This window comes from Xenopus tropicalis, chromosome 4, assembly GCF_000004195.4.
Source record: "Xenopus tropicalis strain Nigerian chromosome 4, UCB_Xtro_10.0, whole genome shotgun sequence".
NCBI lineage: Eukaryota > Metazoa > Chordata > Amphibia > Anura > Pipidae > Xenopus > Xenopus tropicalis.
In genome coordinates, this window is record NC_030680.2 from 32,806,633 (window position 1) to 32,832,466 (window position 25,834).

General features: G+C 40.5%; 1 protein-coding gene across 1 annotated transcript in view; it reads left to right on the forward strand.

Annotated features, from left to right (window-relative positions):
• Positions 1 to 25,834, forward strand: part of atg2a (autophagy related 2A) — a 51,679-nt gene that overhangs the window by 19,131 nt on the left and 6,714 nt on the right. Inside the window, 20 exon segments of the mRNA NM_001079186.1 lie at positions 56 to 139; positions 370 to 528; positions 1,005 to 1,245; positions 1,627 to 1,729; positions 1,850 to 2,012; positions 2,253 to 2,395; positions 2,468 to 2,610; positions 3,548 to 3,693; positions 8,242 to 8,392; positions 9,820 to 10,013; positions 10,226 to 10,306; positions 15,416 to 15,522; positions 16,655 to 16,747; positions 16,881 to 16,951; positions 17,779 to 17,855; positions 18,671 to 18,841; positions 23,031 to 23,154; positions 23,587 to 23,816; positions 23,911 to 24,140; positions 25,593 to 25,728. Coding sequence (NP_001072654.1) covers positions 56 to 139; positions 370 to 528; positions 1,005 to 1,245; positions 1,627 to 1,729; positions 1,850 to 2,012; positions 2,253 to 2,395; positions 2,468 to 2,610; positions 3,548 to 3,693; positions 8,242 to 8,392; positions 9,820 to 10,013; positions 10,226 to 10,306; positions 15,416 to 15,522; positions 16,655 to 16,747; positions 16,881 to 16,951; positions 17,779 to 17,855; positions 18,671 to 18,841; positions 23,031 to 23,154; positions 23,587 to 23,816; positions 23,911 to 24,140; positions 25,593 to 25,728 — 2,847 coding nt within the window.

The following is a 25,834-nucleotide window of genomic DNA, read 5'->3' on the forward strand; positions in this document are numbered from 1 at the left end:
ATATAGTACCATTTCTCATGACTGCTTGCCTCCTGTATTCTTTTTTTTTTTTTAGCTAATGACCTTCTGTAGTCCTTCCACCTCCTCTCGACCCTGTGCGCAGATACACTACAAACGCAGTCAGAAGACACCCACCAGAGTGAGTATTACACTGCACTCTGGGCTCTCTTTATCTTACCACTCTTTGTACTTACCCTCTATTTGAATGAATCCTGTATTGAATCCATGTTTGTATGTTTTATCCATATTCAGGTCTTTTTTTGATGACCACTTCTCTTAACATTCTATGCAATTTGTGTTTTGTACTGTTCTTGTACTGTTCTTTCTAACCTATATGTCTCTCATTTATTTCTCTTCCTCCTATCTCAGAGCAGCCGTAAAAAACAGGAGATAAAAGTGAGTTCTGAGATCCTGGTTGAACTGGAAGAGTTTCAGACTGATATCGATTTGGGTTTGTTAGACCGGTTGGGATCCATCTTTCAGAACGGTGCCTGTCGGGAGTCATATTCCCAAAATGATCTACACATGGTAACTAAAGGAGTACACAGTGAAACATAAAATCAAAAAGCACTTTAAAGTATTCCTTTCTGCATATTAGATTCATACTTATAAGCAGTAACTGCTTAGTGTATTTTCTCTGCTAGGATCGGTGGAAAATATACAGCCTTAACTCTGCCAATGCAAGCATTATACCATCTTAAATTTATATTTCTATGGTAAACGTAAATATTAATAGAAGGTAAGCTTTGTCAAAGCAGTAAATAAGACCCTCTGTCTCATGAGCATAATATAAAAGGAAGATAAGTGGAGTAAATCCTGTGCAATCGTGCAGTTGCCATATTCTGTAACCATAGACATTAAACATTTGTGATAATCACAATCCCTATGGTTTTAATTACCTAGGCATCTGTGTCTACTATTTTCCATTATTTCAATGTTCCAAGTAATATGGTAATTTTTTTTAATAATGAATCTTTATTTTTTTTAATTTTTTTTCTCCTCAGACAGATGTCCCCCAATCATCTGAGGACATGGAAATCCGTGTGGTAGCTTCAAAGTCTCATATATGTCTTCAGTTTCCAGTACCAGACCTGAGGCCAAGTTTAGAGCGACGACCTTGGGCAGAGAAAGCAGTGAGGAAGGATTGTTTACAAATGGAAGTTGCTGACTTGGATATTCACAGTCAGTCAAAAACCGGCACAGACGAAGCCAGAAAGATAGAAATAACGTTTAGTGATCTGCATGGTAAGACATAAGGGCTCATTTGGTAACAGGAGGGCAGTGTGCAAAGAGCAAAAACATGAACCCAGTCCACCATTTTTTTCCACACTGCTTTCCTTGCTACTTGAATTGACATAGGTCCCTGTGCTCCATTTTGGAGCTTAGAGACATGCAGCTGCCCTCATGAATACCACGTTGTTTGTGTTTCTCAGTGCTATATTACTGAGCAGCGAAGGGGAGGTACAATAGGTGCCCTACCCCACCCTTAATTTGTGCATCAAACTAGCACTCAAGTTGGAGAGTATAATACTGTGGCATGATGACTTGCATTCAACATGCCTCTGAAATGTTCTGCATTGAAGGAAATATTTTTGGTTTTCATCTGCTTTCATTTATCAATATCAGGTGTGTACACTGATGGAGAGAAGCTGAACGTACCTTGCATCAGGGTCAGCAAAGGAGCTGATCCCTTGGCTAAAGCAGGAGGCAAGAAATTCATCTTTCCTAGGTAAGTCCTGTAATACTATCCCTTTTATTTTAAAAGATCCGTAGCACATTTAGATTGCCACTGTCACTTAATTTCTCAACATGCAATAGGGCTTATTGAATTATCTATCTAACTCTGCAGTATCTTGGTGGCCATCCTTCCTCAAAGTAAGGTTTCTCCCTGGTACCTGGCCCAGGACAAAATTGATGATATTGACCATCCCTCTGTGGAGAGTCCCTGTGAGCTGAAACAACCTGAGCCTTCCCCTTTCTCTTCAAAGAGAACAATGTTTGAGACAGAAGAGGTGAGACCTATGTTAAAACCCTATTTTTTGTAAATGTTATCCCCTGAATAGAAAACTGCCAATACATTCAGTGGAGAAAGAAAAATAGCGCCATTATTTACATATACATGATGTAAAACTAAAACAGCAATCTGAAATGCATGCTGGTAAAAGATAATCCATACAAGCCTTAAATGCATGAAACAGACAGCTTTATCTTCTGTTTTTTATCGATTTGTTTTTCATTGTACTTTCCATAAGATGGTGATCCCTGCTGATCCCAATGAGATGGCAGATTTTCAGCATGTAACCTTGGCCTCCTCACAGTACACTCTGGAAATTACTTTGCCCCGTGCTCATGTCTTTTTCCCCAGTAAGGAGGTATATGAGAGTCTATACAACAGGTATTGATTTATTTTTCTTTCAAATCTTTTCTTTCATTTTATATGTTCCTAATTGATTCTGGTTTCCCACAGACTGTGTAATGATCTATTGATGTGGGAGCCGGTGCCTGAATTGGGGGCCTCCATCTCTGACTCCCTGCTGTCTGCTGAGCCCCACACAACATCCAACTATCAACAAGACACCTTCCGTATGTGCAAGTCAGCCTTTAAACTAGGTGAGCAGAAAATGAAAACTATATTTTGCTCAAGTTTTTTTGTGCAGCCCAAGTTACCCAGACAACCAAATGGCAGTGAGAAAACAACCACAGCTTTGTTAGAATGGGGCCTTACAATTTTAAACTCTCAGGCAGAGGATCCCCTGATTTATTAAGAATTCTAAGACATTTTCACAGGGACTAAATTATACCTGCAACTTGCTTTCCAAGATAAAAACCCTGATGCTTGTTCTTTTTATTGGATACCACTGGAAATGATGGACACTGCTCCTGTGTAAACTTTAGCAAAAGGGAGAGTTGTGTTCACCGCTAAACAGGTTTAAACCATTGGAAAGGGATGCATTGAGGATGTGACCAAAATTCATTCATAAAAGGGATCCTCTATGCTCACCCTTATCAGTCTGTTAAGGTTATTATGACATCCTATACATAAAGCTACTAAAAAAAAAAAGTCCCCCATCCCCTTACCATACAACTTGGATAGTCTGTCCATATATTTCAAAGTATTCAGTCTGAGCAACTGTGTCTTAAAATACACAATAGTTAAATTTACCTTAGTTGGGGAGGGGGCACAGGTTTTCTTGCCTTCTAATTCCACTTTGCTTGCCTTCTAATTTCAGTGCAAATATCCTCCATAACATTAATCCCACTGTGAAAAGGGCTGTTTTGCTTATTTCCATCTCATGTTTGTTTTGAGAAATATATGTAGACAATCCCTGAATTTAATTTGCAATAGATCAATTTGGATATCTGCAAAGTGTAAGCAGTCATATCTTATGCGATTATATAAACTCTATAAGTTCCTGAATTGCCACATATAATTAATTATAGTTACTTTAGAGAAGGATTACATGAAATGACAGGAAGCAGTGTCTATCATTGCCTACCCACTTCACTGTTTTTTTATTTCTATTTATTTTGCTTTCTGCTTTATTAGACTCTGACTCTGATGATGAAGACTCCCACTTCTACTCAGTGGATGAAGCAGCAAGGCACAGACGAGGAGCTCAAGACGGTCAAAGCTACTTTTCGGCTTCTGTTACAATATTAAAGGGCCGAATCACAGCCTGGACAGAAGCCAAGGTCACATTAACTTTTACTAACTGTTGTTAAATTTTGCCTTCATTCTGAACTATGAGGTTCCTGTGGCACGCAAAGTATAGTTTAACTTACATGCATTTTCTTTAGACTCCTTGCAGAAGCTTAATACAGTACCTTCGCCAGATGGGAAAAGTCATGCATAAATCACTTTGCTCCTTAGAGTTATCATAAGTTTGCACCTGGATTTTCTCAAACATGTTTTTTTATGAGTCTCTGATTTTTAGCCTATGTCTGTACCCAAAACAACCATATAGCAGAACCCTAAATTTACAGCCTCAGAATGAACTGAGTATTTGCCGTTTATTCTCCACCTATATATTTAAAGATGTCACCATGTTTTTAATCACGTCAAATTTTTTATTGCAGTGCAGTGCTGCAGTTTTGTTTTATACTGTTTTTCCTCCTTACAAAAAAAGGAAATTTTTTGAGTACTTTCTGTTAAATCTCTTTCTCTACAGTCCCTTGGGGGACACAGAAACAGTGGGGTATATTTGGTACAACTAGAGCCAGGTCACAACAAAACCAATGAAGAACTAGTTGGTCTTCCACTGGCTATACCCCCAGTTCAGATTTGTGCCAAAGTAAACAGAAGTGTAAACCCAGCAAGAAATAAGTTATAACCTAATAAGGAACATATACAGGCAACTGAAGAGAAAGCGATTTAACAGTGAGTACACAAAATCTCCTTTTCTCCACTGTCTGCCTTGAGTGTAGGGTGAGAAGGAGAGGCCTAAGCGGCAAAAATTCACTGTGACTTGGAGGACCTTACTGCCAAAAGGATGTCAGATGCTGTAAAAGTGTCAAATTGGTAGAATTTGATGAAGGCGCCGATTGAAGTCCATGCTACTGCCTTGCACAGCTGCTCTGCTGATGCTTGATTCCGAAAGGCCGAGGACATGCTTATTCCCCTTGTGGAGTGGGCCTTGAGTCCAGATGGAGGTGTCCGGCTCCGGGGCAGTGTAGGCTCGCTGGATGGCTTGTTTGATCCAGTGGGACATAGAGGATTTGGTCAGTGGGGTACCTTGGCATGGACCAGAGTGAACGATAAACAGGGAGTCTGACTTACAAATGTTTTGAAGCCTGTGGAGGTAGAGCTTGAGGGCCCAGAAATGGTCCAAGGAATGAAGAGTCACCTCCTTGGGATGACTTGAGGAACAGGCGCAAACCCATGGAGAGGCCATCCTGAAGAAATTCCAGGATGTTGGGAAAGGAGAACTTTTCAAAATCCACTTTCTTTGATGGTTTTGACGTATGCAGTTTTGTAAGCTGCCCACATGGTGCACACCACGGCCTCCGAGAAACCCTTTAGGATCCGGGTCTCAAGAGCCACACCTTCAATTTAATGCTTGGCTGGGTTTGGGTGCAAAACTGGGCCTTGGGTTAGCAGATCCAGCAGAGCAGGGAGGACCCAAGGGTCTGTCACCAATATGTTTATAAGGTCCAAAAACCAGATGTGGCCACCTCAGAGCTTTTTTGATTGTCCTGGGGATGAGAGAAAGTGGGGGGAAGGGGTTTTGCCTTGTCGCCATAAGGTCCACCTCTGGGACTTCCTATTTTGACTTCTCCTCCTCCTCCTTTAGTGACCATTCACTTGGGTCCAAGGACTGCTTAGAAATTCTTCCAGTTTAGGAGGCTTGGAATGTAGATAGCCGACAGCTGAGTTTGATTGTCTTCTGCCCAGTGAAAGATGTGGTTGACTGTTTATGGCTGTTCTGCTCCTCATGCCACCTTGGTTTATGTTGGCTCATGCTGCCAGTGGGTCAGACCAAGATGAATTGCTCTGATCTCTAGTAGATTGATCGGCAGAACTTTTTCACCATTATTCCTGTATGACCGACCTTCTAGTACCGCTCCTCATCTGAAGATGCCCGCATCGGTTGTCAGTAGGTGCCAGCATGGTTCCCCAAGGGACTTGCCTATAGAGAGATGGCTGGTCCACAGCAACATGATGCTCGTGTTTGGCGGGACAGTTGTATGACTGACCACCTCAGAGAGGAGGAGACTACTGATCAGGCAGGGATGTTTGCCTGGTTTGTGTGGAAGCCTGGACATGAAGAACTGGCAGGGAGGGGGGATGAGAATTCAATGTGATAACCTAGTGTCACTTCGTGAAGTGGCATAGCTTTTTTCCTATGGTCGTATAACCTGGCACATGGGGCACACCGTCATGCTGAAGGGGACTTTTAGTATGGCCTGGTGGAGGACTTACGGCTCTGCCAGGGCCTCTAGAACTGCTTCTGCCCGTTGTCGCCTAGTGTGGAGAGGGTGGACTTGTGTGCTTTTTCTTCGAGCTACGAAAACAATTTTTTGGTAGATGGTTCTGATCAATGCTACACAAGCATGCATGCAAGATCTGTACTGTCAGGCTTGGCGGGCCATTCAGGCATTTGCACCTAAGGGAAGGAGTGGTTGCTGAACTGGCAAACTTTCTTCTAAATATATGCAATTATTGCACAAACAAATTTGTATTCGATGAATAAGCCTCAACTGTACATTAGGGTGTGTATTTATTAATATTGAAGACAAACATCACTTGTGATGTTGCCCATAGCAACCAACCAGACATTTGCTTTCGTCTTCTAACTTGTATGGGACCATTAAAATCTAATTCCTGATCACCAGTGATGTTTGTCTCCAGTGTTAATAAAAACTCCCCTAGGACTTTTCTACACTGGTATACAACAAATTAACTGTCCAGTTGTAATAATTTGCTCAGGTTATGTATCATTCTGAAGCTAGCCTCCTACATACTGTATGTATGTGTGTGTGTGTATATATATATATATATATATATATATATATATATATATATACAGGTCCTTTTCAAAAAATTAGCATATTGTGATAAAGTTCATTATTTTCTGTAATGTACTGATAAACATTAGACTTTCATATATTTTAGATTCATTACACACAACTGAAGTAGTCCAAGCCTTTTCTTGTTTTAATATTGATGATTGTGGCATACAGCTCATGAAAACCCAAAATTCCTATCTCAAAAAATTAGCATATCATGAAAAGGTTCTCTAAATGAGCTATTAACCTAATCATCTGAATCAACTAATTAACTCTAAAAACCTTAAAAAGATTCCTGAGGCTTTTAGAAACTCCCAGCCTGGTTCATTACTCAAAACCGCAATCATGGGTAAGACTGCCAACCTGACTGCTGTCCAGAAGGCCATCATTGACACCCTCAAGCAAGAGGGTAAGACACAGAAAGAAATTTCTGAACGAATAGGCTGTTCCCAGAGTGCTGTATCAAGGCACCTTAGTGGGAAGTCTGTGGGAAGGAAAAAGTGTGGCAGAAAATGCTGCACAACAAGAAGAGGTGACCGGGCCCTGAGGAAGATTGTGGAGAAGGACCGATTCCTGTCCTTGGGGGACCTGCGGAAGCAGTGGACTGAGTCTGGAGTAGAAACATCCAGAGCCACCGTGTACAGGCGCGTGCAGGAAATGGGCTACAGGTGCCGCATTCCCCAGGTCAAGCCACTTTTGAACCAGAAACAGCGGCAGAAGCGCCTGACCTGGGCTACAGAGAAGCAGCACTGGACTGTTGCTCAGTGGTCCAAAGTATGTCATTCGGAAATCAAGGTGCCAGAGTCTGGAGGAAGACTGGGGAGAGGGAAATACCAAAATGCCTGAAGTCCAGTGTCAAGTACCCACAGTCAGTGATGGTCTGGGGTGCCATGTCAGCTGCTGGTGTTGGTCCACTGTGTTTTATCAAGGGCAGGGTCAATGCAGCTAGCTATCAGGAGATTCTGGAGCACTTCATGCTTCCATCTGCTGAAAAGCTTTATGGAGATGAAGATTTCATTTTTCAGCATGACCTGGCACCTGCTCACAGTGCCAAAACCACTGGTAAATGGTTTACTGACCATGGTATTACTGTGCTCAATTGGCCTGCCAACTCTCCTGACCTGAACCCCATAGAGAATCTGTGGGATATTGTGAAGAGAAAGTTGAGAGACACAAGACCCAACACTCTGGATGAGCTTAAGGCCGCTATTGAAGCATCCTGGGCCTCCATAACACCTGAGCAGTGCCACAGGCTGATTGCCTCCATGCCACGCCACATTGAAGCAGTCATTTCTGCAAAAGGATTCCCGACCAAGTATTGAGTGCATAACTGAACATAATTATTTGAAGGTTGACTTTTTTTGTATTAAAACACTTTTCTTTTATTGGTCGGATGAAATATGCTAATTTTTTGAGATAGGAATTTTGGGTTTTCATGAGCTGTATGCCACAATCATCAATATTAAAACAAGAAAAGGCTTGAACTACTTCAGTTGTGTGTAATGAATCTAAAATATATGAAAGTCTAATGTTTATCAGTACATTACAGAAAATAATGAACTTTATCACAATATGCTAATTTTTTGAAAAGGACCTGTATATATATATATATATATATATTGTTCTCTCATTCCTTTTTTTTTTTTTTTTTTACTCAATCTTATCAGAGTTTTATTTTTGCCATTTGGGGCACATAATGTCACTGCTAATCTTTCATTAACTCATAATTTATAGGGAGAAGGAGCTAAGAAACTAGATGATCACCACGGAGAGGTTGTTTTGGATGTAGAGAATGGATGCATTTTCAGCGTATCTAAATACAGAGGGAAAGAGGATCTTAGCTACCTGTGTATCCAGTCAGAGAGTGTAGCTCTCTATCACAAAGGTATTAAAATTCAGTCTGTTTTTGTAAAGTCTTAAAGGAACAGTATAACACCAAGTCACTGAGTTGAATAAAAAAAAAAAACCTGGAAACACACAACAATTGCCTTATGAAGCCATCATTGCTTTCCTATATTTTTCTTTTCTTTGGCCAAACTGTATTCTTCCCAGAAAAAAACAATCACAGGTCTGAAAAAATTGAGCCTAGTGGGTGGGTTGGTAAAAAAAAAATATTCCTTCCCCACCTCTTCTGACCTAAAATTATAGTTTTTACAGAAGTCGATAGAACTGTGAACTTCAGCAAATACAGTGTTCTGTCCTACAGGCTTCTGTAAGGAAACTTTTCCTCAATGTGGGGGCCAGTGCTAAGCTGGGCAGTAAGGAAAACCTGCTGGGTAATGTGTCCAGCAAAAAGGGCCTGGGTACAAAATTGGCCAAAGGCCGCCTTCGCTATATGTAGCCACAAGGGTCTCTTTGACAAAAGTTGGTCACCCATTATTGTGGGGTTGTAAACATTATATTTGCTAATGGCAACAAAATGCAATAATTATGATAGTATGCATAATACAATACAATTATATTTGCACCAGACAAATGGGGGGTAAAAATTGTAAGGGAACTAAGTGCATTTCATTCTTTAGCATTCAATATACATAGCAGATATGCCGCTCTGTACAGATTATTTGTGTTCTGTGTCCTTGTGCTGGTTGAGTCTTTGACAGCCCATCCTTTGGCGAGTGGTAAGTGCAGGGCTTCTGCTGTGTCTTGGATCCACCAAATGCTGCTTCTAGTGCTTATTGAATGGAGCAAATATAAGGGGTGTGCATATGGGTGGCCATTGACCTCCCATGTACTGCTTCTTACATGGGGGTAAAAGTTGTGACAGGTTGCATCACTTTAGTTGTCAGTTCTTTGCACATTTGCATTAAAAGAAGAGGGTAAATATAAATTTAAATATAAGGGAATAAGGTGCATTTTGGGCAACAACAAATGTTTGTTGTTTTTTTTTTTTCTTTTAACTTTGCATTTTGCTACCATTTAGTAAGTGAGAGTTAACATCAAATTAAAGAGCAGTGAAAGTATTCTGTTCAGCAATGGTAAAATCTTTCATGCAGAGTGTAGGGGGAGTGGGATGCTGCAAAGATACTTGAAGTAAATTGGAACCATACTTTGCATTATAATGATTCATTTCAAAAAGGGTTTAAAGCACCTTTTGTGCCTAATGTTAAGTTGAATATGTATTTGAGGAAGTCATTTCTGTTCCCTTGGTTATTGTTAAATTATTGTGTAATTAAAAACATTTGGTTTGGAATTGCCATACAATATGCATTTTTCCCTGCATAGATTTTTCCAGTCTTTAAGCCGCAATGGACAGTTTGGCTACTTTTGTTATTCTTGTGTAACAGGCAATAACTCTTGTGTCTCTTCCAGCCACTGTAAAGGATTATTTGGCACCTGTTAGTCTGGAAATACCCACATTTTTGCACCCAACAAACCTGGACCCAACTATCTACCTCTCTGAAGAGGGGGTTTCTGCACAACTCTCAGGGGCTCGGAAAGACCGGAATCAAAAGATGCTCTCACTAGCAGTTCGAATTGATCTAAACCTTGTTAAGAATGTGAAGGTATGCAGCAATGTCTATACTTTTTTTATTCATGCTAACATTGCTATCCTAGAACAAATGTTTCTAGAATAATAGCACATACATTGTAGATTGCAGCATAATACAACTGGAAAGCCATAGCTACTTTCAGGGATTTAGTGCATTTGTGTACATTCCATGTTCAAATGTACTGTATCTACCTGCTCAAATCTGTTGTTTTTCTTTAATGGAAGGAATTTCTGGTGGCTTTGAGACTCGATGGTGCCACCTTGCGTCACCACATGGCATTGCCTTACCAAAGCTGGCACAGTCAAGTGAGTATTTTATGCTTTTGTACCCATGCGCTTAATAACTTTAAATACTAAATTAATATTAAAAACTTCCAGTGCAAAGCATGTCTAATGTTTCTACATTTTTTTCTTTACCAGTTACAACAACCAAGTTAATGTGGCCATACACCGTGCGATTGTCTCCCGATATGCCCACCTACCATGGGCAATATCAGCCTAATTCAGTCGTTTGGCCCTAGGGCCAAATGATCAAATTTAAATGGCAGGTATATGGGCCATCGGACCGAGGACCGCATAAACAAGCCAATGCGGTCCCCAAGCTGACGGGGAAAATCAAACCTGCCCGATCGAGATCTGGCCAATTATAGGACAGATATCGGTTGGGTAGACCCGTCTGGGGTGCCCATAAATGGGAAGATAAGCTGCCGAATTGGCCTGAAGCTGCAACCAAAATCTGTCCATGTATGGCCACCTTTAGTGTGGTGTCAGTTCAAGGCTCAACTGGAAATTAGCCATTAAGATTAACCGCTGAATGCGCACTGTACAGCATGTGTGACACAGAGCAAACTTGTAGTACATTAAGCATGTTATCAACCAGTTGTACAGCATATGGACTACAGTGAGTTAAATACCTTGCTCCCAAATTCCCAGCAATGAATGTAGCATTCTTCCTTGCCTTACACATGTATGAACTGGACAGAGGTTGCTTGGATGAAACCAGCTTCTTTTTTTTTTCTCTAAAGAGCCTGACCAGCTTTTGTACTCATGCGCTTAATAACTTTAAATACTAAATTAATATTAAAAACTTCCAGTGCAAAGCATGTCTAATGTTCCTACAAGTATATGGGCCATCGGACCGAGGACCGCATAAACAAGCCAATGCGGTCCCCAAGCTGACGGGGAAAATCAAACTTGCCCGATCGAGATCTGGCCAATTATAGGACAGATATCGGTTGGTTAGACCCGTCTGGGGTGCCCATAAATGGGAAGATAAGCTGCCGAATTGGCCTGAAGCTGCAACCAAAATCTGTCCATGTATGGCCACCTTTAGTGTGGTGTCAGTTCAAGGCTCAACTGGAAATTAGCCATTAAGATTAACCGCTGGATGCACTGTATAGCATGTGTGACACAGAGCAGCTTCTTTTTTTTTTTTCTCTAAAGAGCCTGACCAGCAGCAACCATACCACCTGATCTGACAAAGTGGCCCTCATTCTGGGTCCCCAGCTGTTTAGGTTGGCGCTCCAGTGTTTTTTTTTGTTTTTTACTAATTTAATTTCCTTTTATGAGGAGATGAGCAGAAACCTCAAAGCTGGAATGGCAGTGGATGTCATCTACTTTGACTTTGCTAAAGCATTTGATACAGTACTGCACAGAAAGTTAATGATAAAATTGAGGAATATTGGCCTGGAACATATTTGTACTTGGATAGAGAACTGGCTGAAGGATAGATTACAAAGAGTGGTGGTAAATGGAACATTTTCTACAAACCGGATTCCAAAAAAGTTGGGACACTAAACAAATTGTGAATAAAAACTGAACGCAATGATGTGGAGGAGCCAACTTCTAATATTTTATTCAGAATAGAACATAAATCACGGAACAAAAGTTTAAACTGAGAAAATGTACCATTTTAAGGGAAAAATATGTTGATTCAGAATTTCATGGTGTCAACAAATCCCAAAAAAGTTGGGACAAGGCCATTTTCACCACTGTGTGGCATCTCCCCTTCTTCTTACAACACTTAACAGACGTCTGAGGACCGAGGAGACCAGTTTCTCAAGTTTAGGAATAGGAATGCTCTCCCATTCTTGTCTAATACAGGCCTCTAACTGTTCAATCGTCTTGGGCCTTCTTTGTCGCACCTTCCTCTTTATGATGCGCCAAATGTTCTCTATAGGTGAAAGATCTGGACTGCAGACTGGCTATTGCAGTACCCGGATCCTTCTCCTACGCAGCCATGATGTTGTGATTTATGCAGAATGTGGTCTTTGTTGAAAAATGCAGGGTCTTCCCTGAAAGAGATGACGTCTGGATGGGAGCATATGTTGTTCTAGAATCTGAATATATTTTTTTTTTGCATTGATGCTGCCTTTCCAGTTATGCAAGCTGCCCATGCCACACGCACTCATGCAACCCCATACCATCAGAGATGCAGGCTTCTGAACTGAGCATTGATAACAACTTGGGTTGTCCTTGTCCTCTTTGGTCCGGATGACATGGCGTCCCAGATTTCCAAAAAGAACTTCGAATCATGACTCGTCTGACCACAGAACAGTCTTCCATTTTGCCACACTCCATTTTAAATGATCCCTGGCCCAGTGAAAACGCCTGAGCTTGTGGATCTTGCTTAGAAATGGCTTCTTCTTTGCACTGGCATCCAGTATGGTTTTACGGCCTTGACCCTTACGCACAGAGATTGTTCCAGATTCTCTGAATCTTCGGATGATGTTATGCACAGTTGATGATGATAGATGCTAAATCTTTGCAATTTTTCACTGGGTAACACCTTTCTGATATTGCTCCACTATCTTTCTGTGCAACATTGTGGGAATTGGTGATCCTCTACGCACAGAGATTGTTCCAGATTCTCTGAATCTTCGGATGATGTTATGCACAGTTGATGATGATAGATGCTAAATCTTTGCAATTTTTCACTGGGTAACACCTTTCTGATATTGCTCCACTATCTTTCTGTGCAACATTGTGGGAATTGGTGATCCTCTACCCATCTTGGCTTCTGAGAGACACTGCCACTCTGAGAAGCTCTTTTTATACCCAATCATGTTGCCAGTTGACCTAATTAGTGTTATTTGGTCTTCCAGCTCTTCGTTATGCTCAAATTTACTTTTTCCAGCCTCTTATTGCTACTTGTCCCAACTTTTTTGGGATTTGTTGACACCATGAAATTCTGAATCAACATATTTTTCCCTTAAAATGGTACATTTTCTCAGTTTAAACTTTTGTCCCGTGATTTATGTTCTATTCTGAATAAAATATTAGAAGTTGGCACCTCCACATCATTGCGTTCAGTTTTTATTCACAATTTGTTTAGTGTCCCAACTTTTTTGGAATCCAGGTTGTAATTGGGCCAGTGTTGTTTACTTTTTAACTTATTTATTAATGACCTGGAGGTCAGCATAGAAAGTACTGTTTCTATTTTTGCTGATTATACTAAATTGTGCAAAACTATAGTATAAGTTCCATGCAGGATGCTGCCACTTTGCAGAGGGATTTGATTAAATTGGAAAACTGGGCAGCAAACTGGAAAATGAGGTTCGATGTTGAAAAGTGCAAAGTTATGCTCTTTGCTGGAAATACTATAATTGCAAGTTATACACTAAATGGTAGTGTTTTGGGTGATCCTTAATTGAAAAGTATCTGAGGATTTTTGAAAACAAGTTGTCTAATTCCAGGCAGTGTCATTCCATGGCTACTAAAGCAAATAAAGTGCTGTCTTGTATAAAAAAAGGGCATTGACTCAAGGGATGAGAACATAATTTTGCCTCTTTATAGGTCTCTGGTAAGGCCTCACCGTGAGTATGCAGTGCAGTTTTGGGCTCCAGTCCTTAAGAAGGACATTAATGAGCTGGAGAGAGTGCAGAGACTGCAACTAAACTGGTTAAGGGGATGGAAGATTTAAACTATGAGGTTAGACTGTCAAGGTTGGGGTTGTTTTCTCTAGAAAAAGGTGCAAGCATAGTATCCAAGGCTATTGTAATATTAAAATCTACAGTTAGTATTGATGTTGGTATATATGGTTAGGTCAGTATGGGTTTATGTATGTGAGTGTATAGATAGGTCAGTATGGGTCTGTATGTGAGTGTATAGAGAGGTCAGTATGGGTCTGTATGTGAGTGTATAGAGAGGTCAGTATGGGTCTGTATGTGAGTGTATAGATAGGTCAGTATGGGTCTGTATGTGAGTGTATAGATAGGTCAGTATGGGTCTGTATGTGAGTGTATAGATAGGTCAGTATGGGTTTATGGATGTGAGTGTATAGATAGGTCAGCATGGGTTTATGGATGTGAGTGTATAGATAGGTCAGTATGGGTCTGTATGTGAGTGTATAGATAGGTCAGCATGGGTTTATGGATGTGAGTGTATAGAGAGGTCAGCATGGGTTTATGGATGTGAGTGTATAGAGAGGTCAGTATGGGTCTGGATGTGAGTGTATAGAGAGGTCAGTATGGGTCTGTATGTGAGTGTATAGAGAGGTCAGTATGGGTCTGTATGTGAGTGGATAGAGAGGTCAGTATGGGTCTGTATGTGAGTGGATAGAGAGGTCAGTATGGGTCTGTATGTGGGTGGATAGATAGGTCAATATGGGTTTATGGATGTGAGTGTATAACCAGTGCACAGATAAATCCCCCTGCATAATGGGGATGCATACCGCTTACAACACTTCCTTCTTACGACCAAGTCGAGAGGGGAAGCTTTGGCGCCCATAGTTATGAGCGGGGGTAGCGGGCTTGGGGTCACATGGCCCATTAGGTTATCTGTGAGTCAAAATAGTCACAACAAAGGGTGAGGGGTGTTTTTATACAAAGCTCATTATCTATACCTAAACTAACTTAACCAATGGTAAGTGTGAAAGCATAATAATGCTCTGTTACTGCTTTTTATTACTAGTAGCTAAGAAATATACATTTTTTTAAGTTAAAATTATAAGCAGCATGTATTTTCAGGGTAAGTTCTGTTGACTTTGCTCATGTTTAGAAGAAGTGTTTATAGGTTTGTGTACACTGTCCCTTAATTATCCGTTTGGTTGAGCACGCAATATAAAAGTAAAAGCAGTAAAGCCGTTCAGCTAAAATCCTTAAAGATGGCATTGCTGCAAAGGCTCCAGGCATCATTAATAGTGGCCCTGTCAGTATTCTTATCAGTCCCTTTAAGGTAACTTAACATCGCTTGTAGACAGCTAGGATTGTGCCTAAACAAGCCCCCAAGAAGATTTGTAATCAGAATACATTTTATATATATTTTTTTAATATGATATATCCATGTATTCTCTGTTTAGGTTCTAAGAATTAAACCTACAGCTCTTAATTAAAACTGATAGTGGCCTTTATCCATATATCTGAATCTCTGCTGCACCTGTCATTAAACCTGGTTTCTTCTTCAACCTTTCCCCAGATCCTGGATTTCCTGGATGTGGTTGATGAACCAATCTTAGGCTACAGTCCTCCTGCTGTAATAACAGTATTGCACACTCATCTCTTTAGCTGCGCTGTGGATTACAGGTATATAGAATACTTCATTATATGAAAGGGTAGTTGAGTGGCTGATGTTTTAAATATATTACTGTCATAATATAGCTTTTTGCTTAATAGTCCTTTATATTTTATCTTATTGCTGTGTGTATTTCGCAACAATCAGTATTGTATATTACTGGCCTGAGTGGAAATTGTTATGCTTGAAGCCAATTCTTTTTATTGAAAAAATTGCCAGTATTTTTTTCCAGAAAAGGTGACAACCCTAACCACAATGTAGAATTTTATTAGTAGTTTCAGTTTTTTGTGTGTGTCACCTTAGATGCTTGTTGTACTGTATAACAGCATGCAAGATGTCTGGATATACTCAGTGTCGGACTGGGGTGTCCTGGCTCACTGAGGCTGCCGCCTGATGGCCCCCCTAACCCAGTCCAGAGCTGCTACATTCCCCTTACCCCCCACTATGTACTGCCTCCATTTACCGCACTTCCTTCTTGCAGCCGTAATGAGAGGGAGAGTGTAGGTGCCTGTAATTAGCAGTGGGAAGAGGGAGTGGGCCCAGGGCGCACCGGTTTTTTTCCTGGCCAGCCCCGTCCAGCCCTAAACGTACTGGCTGGTACACTGGGAAATTGGGAAAACCATTTTCTGAATTTTATGTTTCCCTGAAAGGCCCCAGTTTCAGTCTTTTGGCAGTTGCCTAAACAAGTGTACTGGGTAGGGAGCCCAGAAATAGCAGATGATCATTTACTCATCCCATGCAATCACAGGCTACTTGGATTTAACGATGTGTTGTATCAGAATCTGCTTGATTCAGAGGAGATTGCTATAAAAAAACCAACATGTAGCTGGTTTGGTATAAACTGGCCAAATTGGTCATCTTTATCTTCTTGAGTGCACCCATCTTTAGTTTTAAGAATAGGAAAAGGTTGCTAGTTTTTATTTCCAGATATATCCATACAATTATTTTTCTTTCTTCTGTACCAACATAAAGACAGAGAAAGCTACATGCTATTTATGATGCTGCAACTCAGCCTTATATTATATATATTTGGTTACACTATGTACAAGCAAGAATGTATATATAATGTTGGCTTTATCACATTTGCCCATTGGATACCCTCTTTTAATCTATTTCTGGTTTTTTTTTTTTATTCCCATACAGACCTCTCTACCTCCCGATCAGAGTGTTGATAACTGCAGAAACCTTCACTCTTTCAAGTAACATTGTGGTGGACACATCAACCTTTCTGCTCAGGTGAAGTGAGCTTATAATACAGCTTTAATGTGTAACACTGGGAAATATGATATTCTTTGTTTTCTTTTATGCCTTCTTTCTCTTGCTCCTTAGTATCCACTGTGTAACAACACTTGCTTTTATCTGCATCTAGGTTTATTTTAGATGACTCTGCTCTTTACCTGTCTGACAAATGTGATGCTGAAGTCACAGATCTAAGGAAAGGTAAGATGGCAGCTGTATCTCTAATACTGGTTCTCAGAGGGAAGGAGCAATTACCTGTAGCCACGGGGTAAGGTCTACATCAGTTATCCCCAACCAGTGGCTCATGAGCAACATGTTGCTCACCAACCCCTCCCACCAAGCTCCCAGTGACCCCATGCAGGTGCTTATTTTTAATCCCTGATTTAGAGGCAAGCTTTAATTGCATAAAACCAGATGAACTGCCCAACTGAGCCTCCTGTAGGCTGCCAGTCCTCATAGTAGCTGAAGAGAAAACTTGATTATTTTAGAAACAGTCAATAATATTTAACTGATTATATTTTGAAAGTTTATTATTTCAGTATGATAAAGCTTATATTAAATTTTCATTTTCATGAAAGTTCCCCTTTAAGTAGATCTTTATGATTTCTGTAAAGATGCAAAATGAAGACAGGAAACCATGATTATTTTCTCACTTGCCTAAATATTGTACCTGTCACTACATAAACCAGATTATTTCAGAGTTAAGAATATAGGGAATAATGAAAAATATAAGATGGCCAGGTGTTTTTATACAGGTTATGGAACTCTGAAGTGACTTCTAATATGCCCATATTTGACAAAAAGGGTACATTATTTTTTAAAATAACCTGTACACAAGTTCAGTGAGTTATATGAGAAAAGTAATATCACTAAGAACTGATTGTCATTACTGATGACATTACTGAGCACAATTTATAATATCTTCCAAGGTTTTCTAGGTTATTATGTAATATAACACAAGAAATATTAGAAGAATTTTATTGTTCTTTTTCTGACAGTCAGTGCTCTGCTGATTCTCTATTTCTTAGATTATGTCTGTGTCTTGGACGTGGATCTTCTGGAGTTGGTGATCACCACCTGGAAGGGAAATGCTTCCTCCAAACTGGTAAAAATTCTACTTTACATTTTGTGCTATGTAATCAAACTGTCTGATCCACTTTAACTGAACATAGTTCTGTATATCAGAAACCTGGGGCCTGTTTATTTAACTATGACCTGACTAAGTTCTGTTGGTTTTAGCTGAAGAATATACCTTTCTCTTACAGGTGTCTGTGGGACACAGGGACCATGGGGTATAGTATCTACCAGCAGGAGGCAGGACACTAGAAGAGGAAGAAGAGGAAAAGGCCCCTCCTCCCTGCTACTATACCCCCTGTAGCTTCCTTAGAGCGCCACTAAATTTTACAGATTTGAGATTTTTGCGGCATCTGATGCTCACTTCGGGAGAAAGGTGCTGCAAGCCGCAGTTACCTAAAACCGTTTCTCCCACCCTTTCTTCTGTTGGGGCAGCTTTGGTATGTCCCCATGGTCCCTGTGTCCCACAGACACCTGTAAGAGAAAAGGAGATTTTGTGATTACTCACCGTTAAATCCTTTTCTCTTAGGACGTCTGTGGGACACAGGGCTTCCCCCCCTGAACCGGTTCCTCTGGAAAGTTTTCTGCTTATGTAGATAGTTAAGTTATACTGTCTCTTTCTTTGTTGACAAAACTGGCGCTCTAAGGAAGCTACAGGGGGTATAGTAGCAGGGAGGAGGGGCCTTTTCCTCTTCTAGTGTCCTGCCTCCTGCTGGTAGATACTATACCCCATGGTCCCTGTGTCTCACAGACGTCCTAAGAGAAAAGGATTTAACGGTGAGTAATCACAAAATCTCCTTTTTTTCATTTTTGGCAACCTTTGAGTCTTCCCTCTGTCTCTATTAGACACAGCCTCTCTTCGAACTGCGCTGCTCTAATAACGTCCTACATATTCATACCTGTGCGGACTCCTGTGCCATGTTGGTTAATCTCACCCAGTATGTCATGAACAATGGTGACCTACATTGTCCACCCAAACCTGAGCCTCCCACCGAGATTGCAGGACAGAAGCTACAGGTATAATTAGATACTATTGAAGAAAACAAGTTAATAGAAATGTATTAGTAGAATCAATATATACAGTGCCTAATGACTGTGCTCAAGGCTCCACCCTAAAACGTTGGGTGTTACCTCTGAATAAACACAGGCATAGGACCTTGCATCTTCCTTTGCAGTGTCACCTTTTTATGGTAATTTAAAGCCTGCCTAATGACACTGGCATGTATTAGTGCTCATAGAGGTATATGGATGTACTGGAAAAGATTGCTTAAAGCAGAAGGCCTAACACACATAACTTGTATGTACACTGGGCAGCTTATTCATATGCCTACAAGTTTACATTACAAATTATTGTAGTCCAATTAAAAAGGAATACATTTTCAAAATAAACCCTCCTCCCCAACCAGCCTAAGGCTATTGTGAAGCAGTAGATTCTTTGAAGTCACGATACTATGCAAAGAATATGTGTACCATCTACTACAGTGGGACATCAAGTCCCAGAATCCATCACTTCACAGTGAAACAAGGGATGGGTTGACTGTGAACCTAAGTGGGGGGGGGGGTTGGGAAATAGTTAGGCAGAGTAACATGGTTACCTTTTATTCTGTGAAATCTGTTATATCTGTGTACCCGATTTCATAGCTTTAAAAGGGAAAGCAAGGTTTGAATTCACTTACTTTTAATAAGTCAGCACAAGATTGTCAGGCTGTGTTGCTCTAGAAAACTTTTTAAGATGTTTAGCTTCATACCAAAGATGTAAGAGTGTGTCTTGCTTAAGATATTGATTGAACAATATTGACTTACAAGAACATGAATTGTTTCTTGGGATACCTGGTTTAGGATCACAACTAGTAATGACTTGAACTAATAAGAACTGCACACAAATGTTCTTAGCCTATTTCATAAGCCAAATGACCTGTGAGTAAAAAAAAAAGTGGAACAAGTAGCAGGGCCAAAACGAAGAGCCCGGGGGAAAGCTCTGGATGTTATCCATCCCTCAAATTGGATTCCTATTAATAGAAGGCATTCTCTTAACCTCTCTTAATGATAAATATCAGAACAGCAACTTTACTGGTCATTTTGTATAATGGATCTGTTTGACTGTAAGCTCTCACAGTCAGGTCTCTCCAACCCCATATGTAAATGTATGCTTGTTTCATGTTTTGGAATTGTTTTCTTCCTTTCTGTCAAACTGTGTTTGTTCTCCTGAATTCATTGCAGAATAGGTTGGTGTTGGTGCTTTTAATAAGAGACTCTTCTGATAATAATACATAACCTTAGAGCAGCCATGGAGGTGGTATATGCTGTAAAGTGGTCCCATGATCACATTTAAAATGTGTTTTGAGGAATGCAGATATTTATTGTGATCATGTTGCTTGAACAGTAATTTCAAAGGTTAATAGTGCATTGCACCTGGGGACATTGGCTGGTGTTTGAGGTGCAATGTCAGAGTTTGTTTGTTGTTTTTATAGTACTAAAGAACTTTTAAAAACAAACGATAAACTGCTTATATAGTTTATTTACTGTATTTTCACTCTCTCATCCTCTAGAGTGCAGTAATGTTACCCATGTAGAAGAAAATACAAGTAAAATGTTTTTGATCATGTACAGGCCCAGAATAGCAATTTATTGATTCTGGCAAATGCCAGAGGGGCTGCTGTAAGATGCCACAGGCCGTCACTATTTATTGGGCTGGTGGGGGCTGTTTGGGCCTCTTTGTATGAAATACAAGGGCCTATTTTGACTCCCAGTCTAGACCTGATGATGTATAACAATAAATGTAGGAAGACATCAGCATACCACTCACTTTGGGGTGCTCCACTGTCCCAGGGTCCTTCACACCAGTCTCCATATAATAACAAAGACAGAAAGGGTACACAGGCTTTTGCTTGTGGGCAATCTCCCTGCAACATTGATAGCAGAGATGGCACAAACTTTTGGGGCAACCCAGTTAGGCAGGTACAACTTGGCCTGAGTCATAAATACCACAGACAATAACCGTTTTCTAAATCCCAGTGCATTTTTTTCAAGTAAGTTCTAGTCAGTGCAATATTAAAGGGATTGTATCACCAAAATGTGTTTTGTCTAATTTAATGGTTAAGTTGTGCTTATTTTGAATTAGAGGAGAAAGTGTAATTTGTGGTTTTCATATCACTGCACCTGTTTCTTTCCTAACTGGGCTCCTTATAAAGCCGCAAACTGGAATATATATATCAGTAAATATGGCCCTTTTACATCCTTTCCCTTGAGCCACCATTTAGTGATGGGCTGTGTGCTCCCTCAGAGATCAGCTGACAGGAAATAATGCAGCTCTAACTGTAACAGGAAGTAGTGTGGGAGTAAAAGACAGAACTTTGCCCATTAATTGGCTGATGAGGCCAAGCATGTACGTGTGCCTTGGCTTGTTTGTGTGCTCTGTGAATCATATGATCCCTGGGGGCGGCCCTTAATTTTTAAAAGGCAATTTTCTATTTATGGATTTTTTTTGGAACTGGTTTATTTAGATGAAGCATGTGCTTTTACCAAAGAATTTTAAGGAAGAATATTTACCGTATGTACTCGAGTATAAGCCGAGTTTTCCAGCACTCAAAATGTGCTAAAAAAGGAATCCTCGGCTTATACTCGAGGCAAATAATTTTGTTAAATAAAAATGATCATACCATGTAGCAGGCAGGTACACACACATGTCGCACCCCCCCCCCCCCGGCAGCGGATCCGGCGAGTCCCTGTGGGAACCAGACATGGAGCCTGAGGACTTATTTGAGACAATCTCACAAGCCATGCTCAATGCTGTGGACAGAGATGCAGTGTCTGGCATGGGAGTCGTTGTACATGTGATAGAAAAAGATAAAATAACCACAGGGACACTGAAGGCACGTATGGACTAACTCTCTGCTCGGGTGCCGGATCCGCCGCTGTGACGAGTAGTCCTGCAGTGCCCGGGCGGCGGTGCGGGGGGGCGGGTGCGACAGCGGTGCATGCATAAAAAATGTGTTTACCTGCTTGCTACATGGTATGATCATTTTTATTTAACAAAATTAAAACTATGATTATTAATTATTCAGTTACCTCAAATTGTTGTACTGTGGGCTATACTGGGTGCCTGTGTGTAGTTGTGTGTGTGGTGCCGGGTGCCTGTGTGTAGTTGTGTGTGGTGCCGGGTGCCTGTGTGTAGTTGTGTGTGGTGCCAGGTGCCTGTGTGTAGTTGTGTCTGGTGCCGGGTGCCTGTGTGTAGTTGTGTGTGGTGCTAGGTGCCTGTGTGTAGTTGTGTCTGGTGCCGGGTGCCTGTGTGCAAAAATGTAGCAATTAAATTGAGAAATTAACCTGTACAACCTTGCATGTGGTTATCTTATGTTGGATGCACCCATACCTTGTGTTTATTAATATGGTAGTCATGTAAGCACTTGTGAGTGTCCTTTTATTAAAAAATTTGATTATTGAAACTTAGCAGTAGCGGCTGCATTTCCCACCCTAGGCTTATACTCGAGTCAATAAGTTTTTCCAGTTTTCTTAGGTAAAATTAGGTATCTTGGCTTATATTCGGATCGGCTTATACTCGAGTATATACGGTAACAGCTAAGTACCAAAGAAGAAATAAGTCCCTTATTTGTGATTTGAGGAGGCACAAATGTAATGGAGTTACTGAAGACAAGAAGAGGAGGGTAGAGAGACAGGAAGCAACAAATAAAAATGGTTGTTCACGTAAAAAGGAGCCTCAAAGGGGTTGGTCACCTCTACATTAACTTGTAGTATAAAATAGACAATGATATTCTAAGACAATTTTAGGTTTTTATTTTTTTTTAGCTGTGGTTTTTCAGTTATTTAGCTTTTCGTTTAGCAGCTTTTCAGCTTGAATTTTTAACCGCTATCTGGTTGCTATGGTCTTGTTTACCTTAGCAATCAGGCAGTGTTTTAAATGAGGGACTGGAATATGAATTGGAGGGGCCTAAAAAGAAAGACAAGAAATACATAGCAACAGTTTTTTAGCCCCTGGGGTCAGTGACCGCATTTGAAAGCTGGAAAGATGCAGAATAGGAAGGCAAATAATTAAAAAAATAAATAATGAAGACCAGTTTGCAAAATTGCAAGGAATGGGGCATTCTATAACCTATTAAAGGTTAACTCAAAGTTGAGCCACCCCTTAAAGACGTGGCCCTAAATTAGAACCAGTCTGGTTAAATCTGTATGATGATTTTCTGTGTTACAGCCACCAGAGGGTCCATCCTCATTACCTCCATGCCTTCCCGCAGAGACTGCTCAGATTAATCAGGGAGACTTGACTGATGCTCTGATAGACACAGGAAGAACTGGCAAAGAACAGCCTGAAACAGGTACAGGTATAAGACCCGTTGTCCAGAATGCTCGGGACCAAGGGTATTCCGGATAAGGTGTCTTTCCGTACTTCTCCATATCTTAAGTCTACTAAAAAATCAATAAAACATTAAATAAACCCAATAGGATTGTTTTGCCTCCAATAAGGATTAATTATATCTTAGTTGGGATCAAGTACAAGGTACTGTTTTATTATTACAGAGAAAAAGGAAACCAGTTTTAAAATTCTGAATTATTTGACTAAAATGAAGTCTGTGGGAGACGGGCTTTCCGTAATTCGGCGCTTTTCTGGATAACGGGTTTCCGGATAAGGGGTCCGATACCTGTATATATAATAAGAGGTGTATGCAGTGTGCCACAGGTGCATGTACTAAAGGGTTAAACAGAAAGTTAGGCCTGCTGCTTCTTACTTTCCCCTTGTTTTTTCCCAGCCATTTCTGTTGATGCTGCACTTCTTGAAGAGTCTCCAGTTTCAGTGTATCTTTTTCCTGAGGAGATTAAGTCTGGTAACAAACGTCAAACCACCTCGCCATCTCCTCCACCTCTGACTGAAGGCCGGGTATCCCAGGAGAGCTTGGGGCTCTCAGACACCAGCGGGGATAGTGAACTGACTGATACGGATGATTTCTGCATTCTCGATGCCCCTGGAATTGGTGTTCCGGTGAGGAAATAAATTACATCTGTTACTTTTAAATGGCTGCTTTGAGGCTACCTGTGAAATTAAAATGGAGTCATATATGAGTTTTTTTCTTTAGCCAAAAGATGGCGAGCCTGTGGTGAGAAAATTGGTGGACAGCCCTATTGCAGTTAGAGACGGGCACTTCTCTCGCCCACTGGGAAGTACTGACTTGTTGAAGCCTCCAGCTAAGTTCCCTGTTCCAGAAACGCGCATTGTCCTACGGGAGATTTCTGTTGTGTGGCATCTCTATGGTGGCAAAGATTTCGGCAGCAGCCGCCCAAACTCAGCTCGAGCTCAATCTCCAAGGTGGGAGTTTTTGTTTTCTCTCTCTCTCTCTTTTTTTTTTTTAAGGAGTTCATCTTTAAGTTAACTTTTAATATGTCGTAAAAAGTCCTATTCCTAGCAGCTTTGCAATTGGTCTTTATTATCTGTCTTTTATAGTTTTTTTTAATTACTTGCCGCCTTCTTCCACATTTTTCAAGCTTTCAAGTGGGGGGGTCACTGACCCTGGCAGGCAAAAACCTATTGCTCTTTGAGGCTACAATTTTATTATTATTGTTACTTTTTATTCATTATCTTTAAATGCAGTCCCTTCCCTATTTATACTCCAGTCTCTAATTCAAACCACTGCCTGGTTGCTAAGGTAAACAAGGCCCTAGCTACCAGATAGCTGCTGAAATTTCAAACTGGAGAGCTGCTGAACAAAAAGCTAAATAACTTAAAAACAACAAATAATGAAAAATAAAAACCAGTTGCTAATTGAATATCATTGTCTACATCATATTTAAAAGTTTATTTTAAGGTGAACAACCCCTTTAACCCATAAAGTTCATAGCAAGGTCACAAACATATAAAAAATATGGCCCTAACAGATACTATCGGATAGTCCCAAGGATGCAGCGCTGCACAATATGTTGGCGCTTTACAAATACATGTTAATAATAATCAAAACAGTAAGCAATTATTCACCATTAAATTTCACCCTAACTGGCCTTCACCCTGAGCTGCCCCATCCACTGCCCTATGTGGGCCAGCTCCTCCGTTTGAAAGCCGCTGTACTAGAGGTTCTGGCTTCATGTTTTATATAGTTTAAAAGTATATTGCCTCAACTAAGCCTCCTTATCTCTTTCACACTGGTCAATGGCACACAGTGCATTTTAGTACCCACATAAACATTTACACTTTTTAAACACATACACTTTTTAAACACGTACACATTTTGACAGGCAAAAAATACCAGAATTACCTTTCTATTAAATGGCAAAGCTCCCTGTATGCCATTATCTTGAGCAAGTCACCAGCAGTGTAGTTGGAGTAGTCATTCAGATAAAGAGTATTTGACCCTGCTTTGTCTTGTGGGGCTCAGTGCTTGGTTTGGGGAGTATATGTAACATCCCGGTTCATGGCAAGTAAAACATATTACTCTCGGCAATCCAGTGTGATTGTGGGAAAATGTGAAAGAAGGCAGTTTTTCATGATTATCGTGGATTGGCATGAGTAATATGTTTTACTTGCAGTCATCCTACTGTTATCCAATGGCAAGGCATTTTCGGGAGATTTGTCGCCCGCAGTAGCGCAGATTTACTGTGGGTGACAAATCTTACCATATGCCATTGCTTTTAAAGCTGTGGTAAAACACTTGTTTCCAATACAACATTAATTTAAGAAAAAAATATTGTGTTAACCGTTTCCAAGATAAGTAAAATTTTGATAAATATCTGTAAACGGTCTTCACTGTCGTATTTGCTTTTGTTGCAGGTCAAGAACGAGCTTTCATAATGCACGGGGGTCCCCTTCCCGATCATCAGTCACTAACCGTCCTCAAAACACATGGAGAACCCAGGGTGGAAATGGCAGGATCCATGATATTCTGATGGAGATCCAGCTTACCAAGGTTAGGGGCAGTTTGTTAGAAATGTATTTATGCATGGGAAGGACACAGTAAAAAACACCTTTTGAAAGAGACAGGAATGTTCTTCCACTGTGACAATCAATGTTCT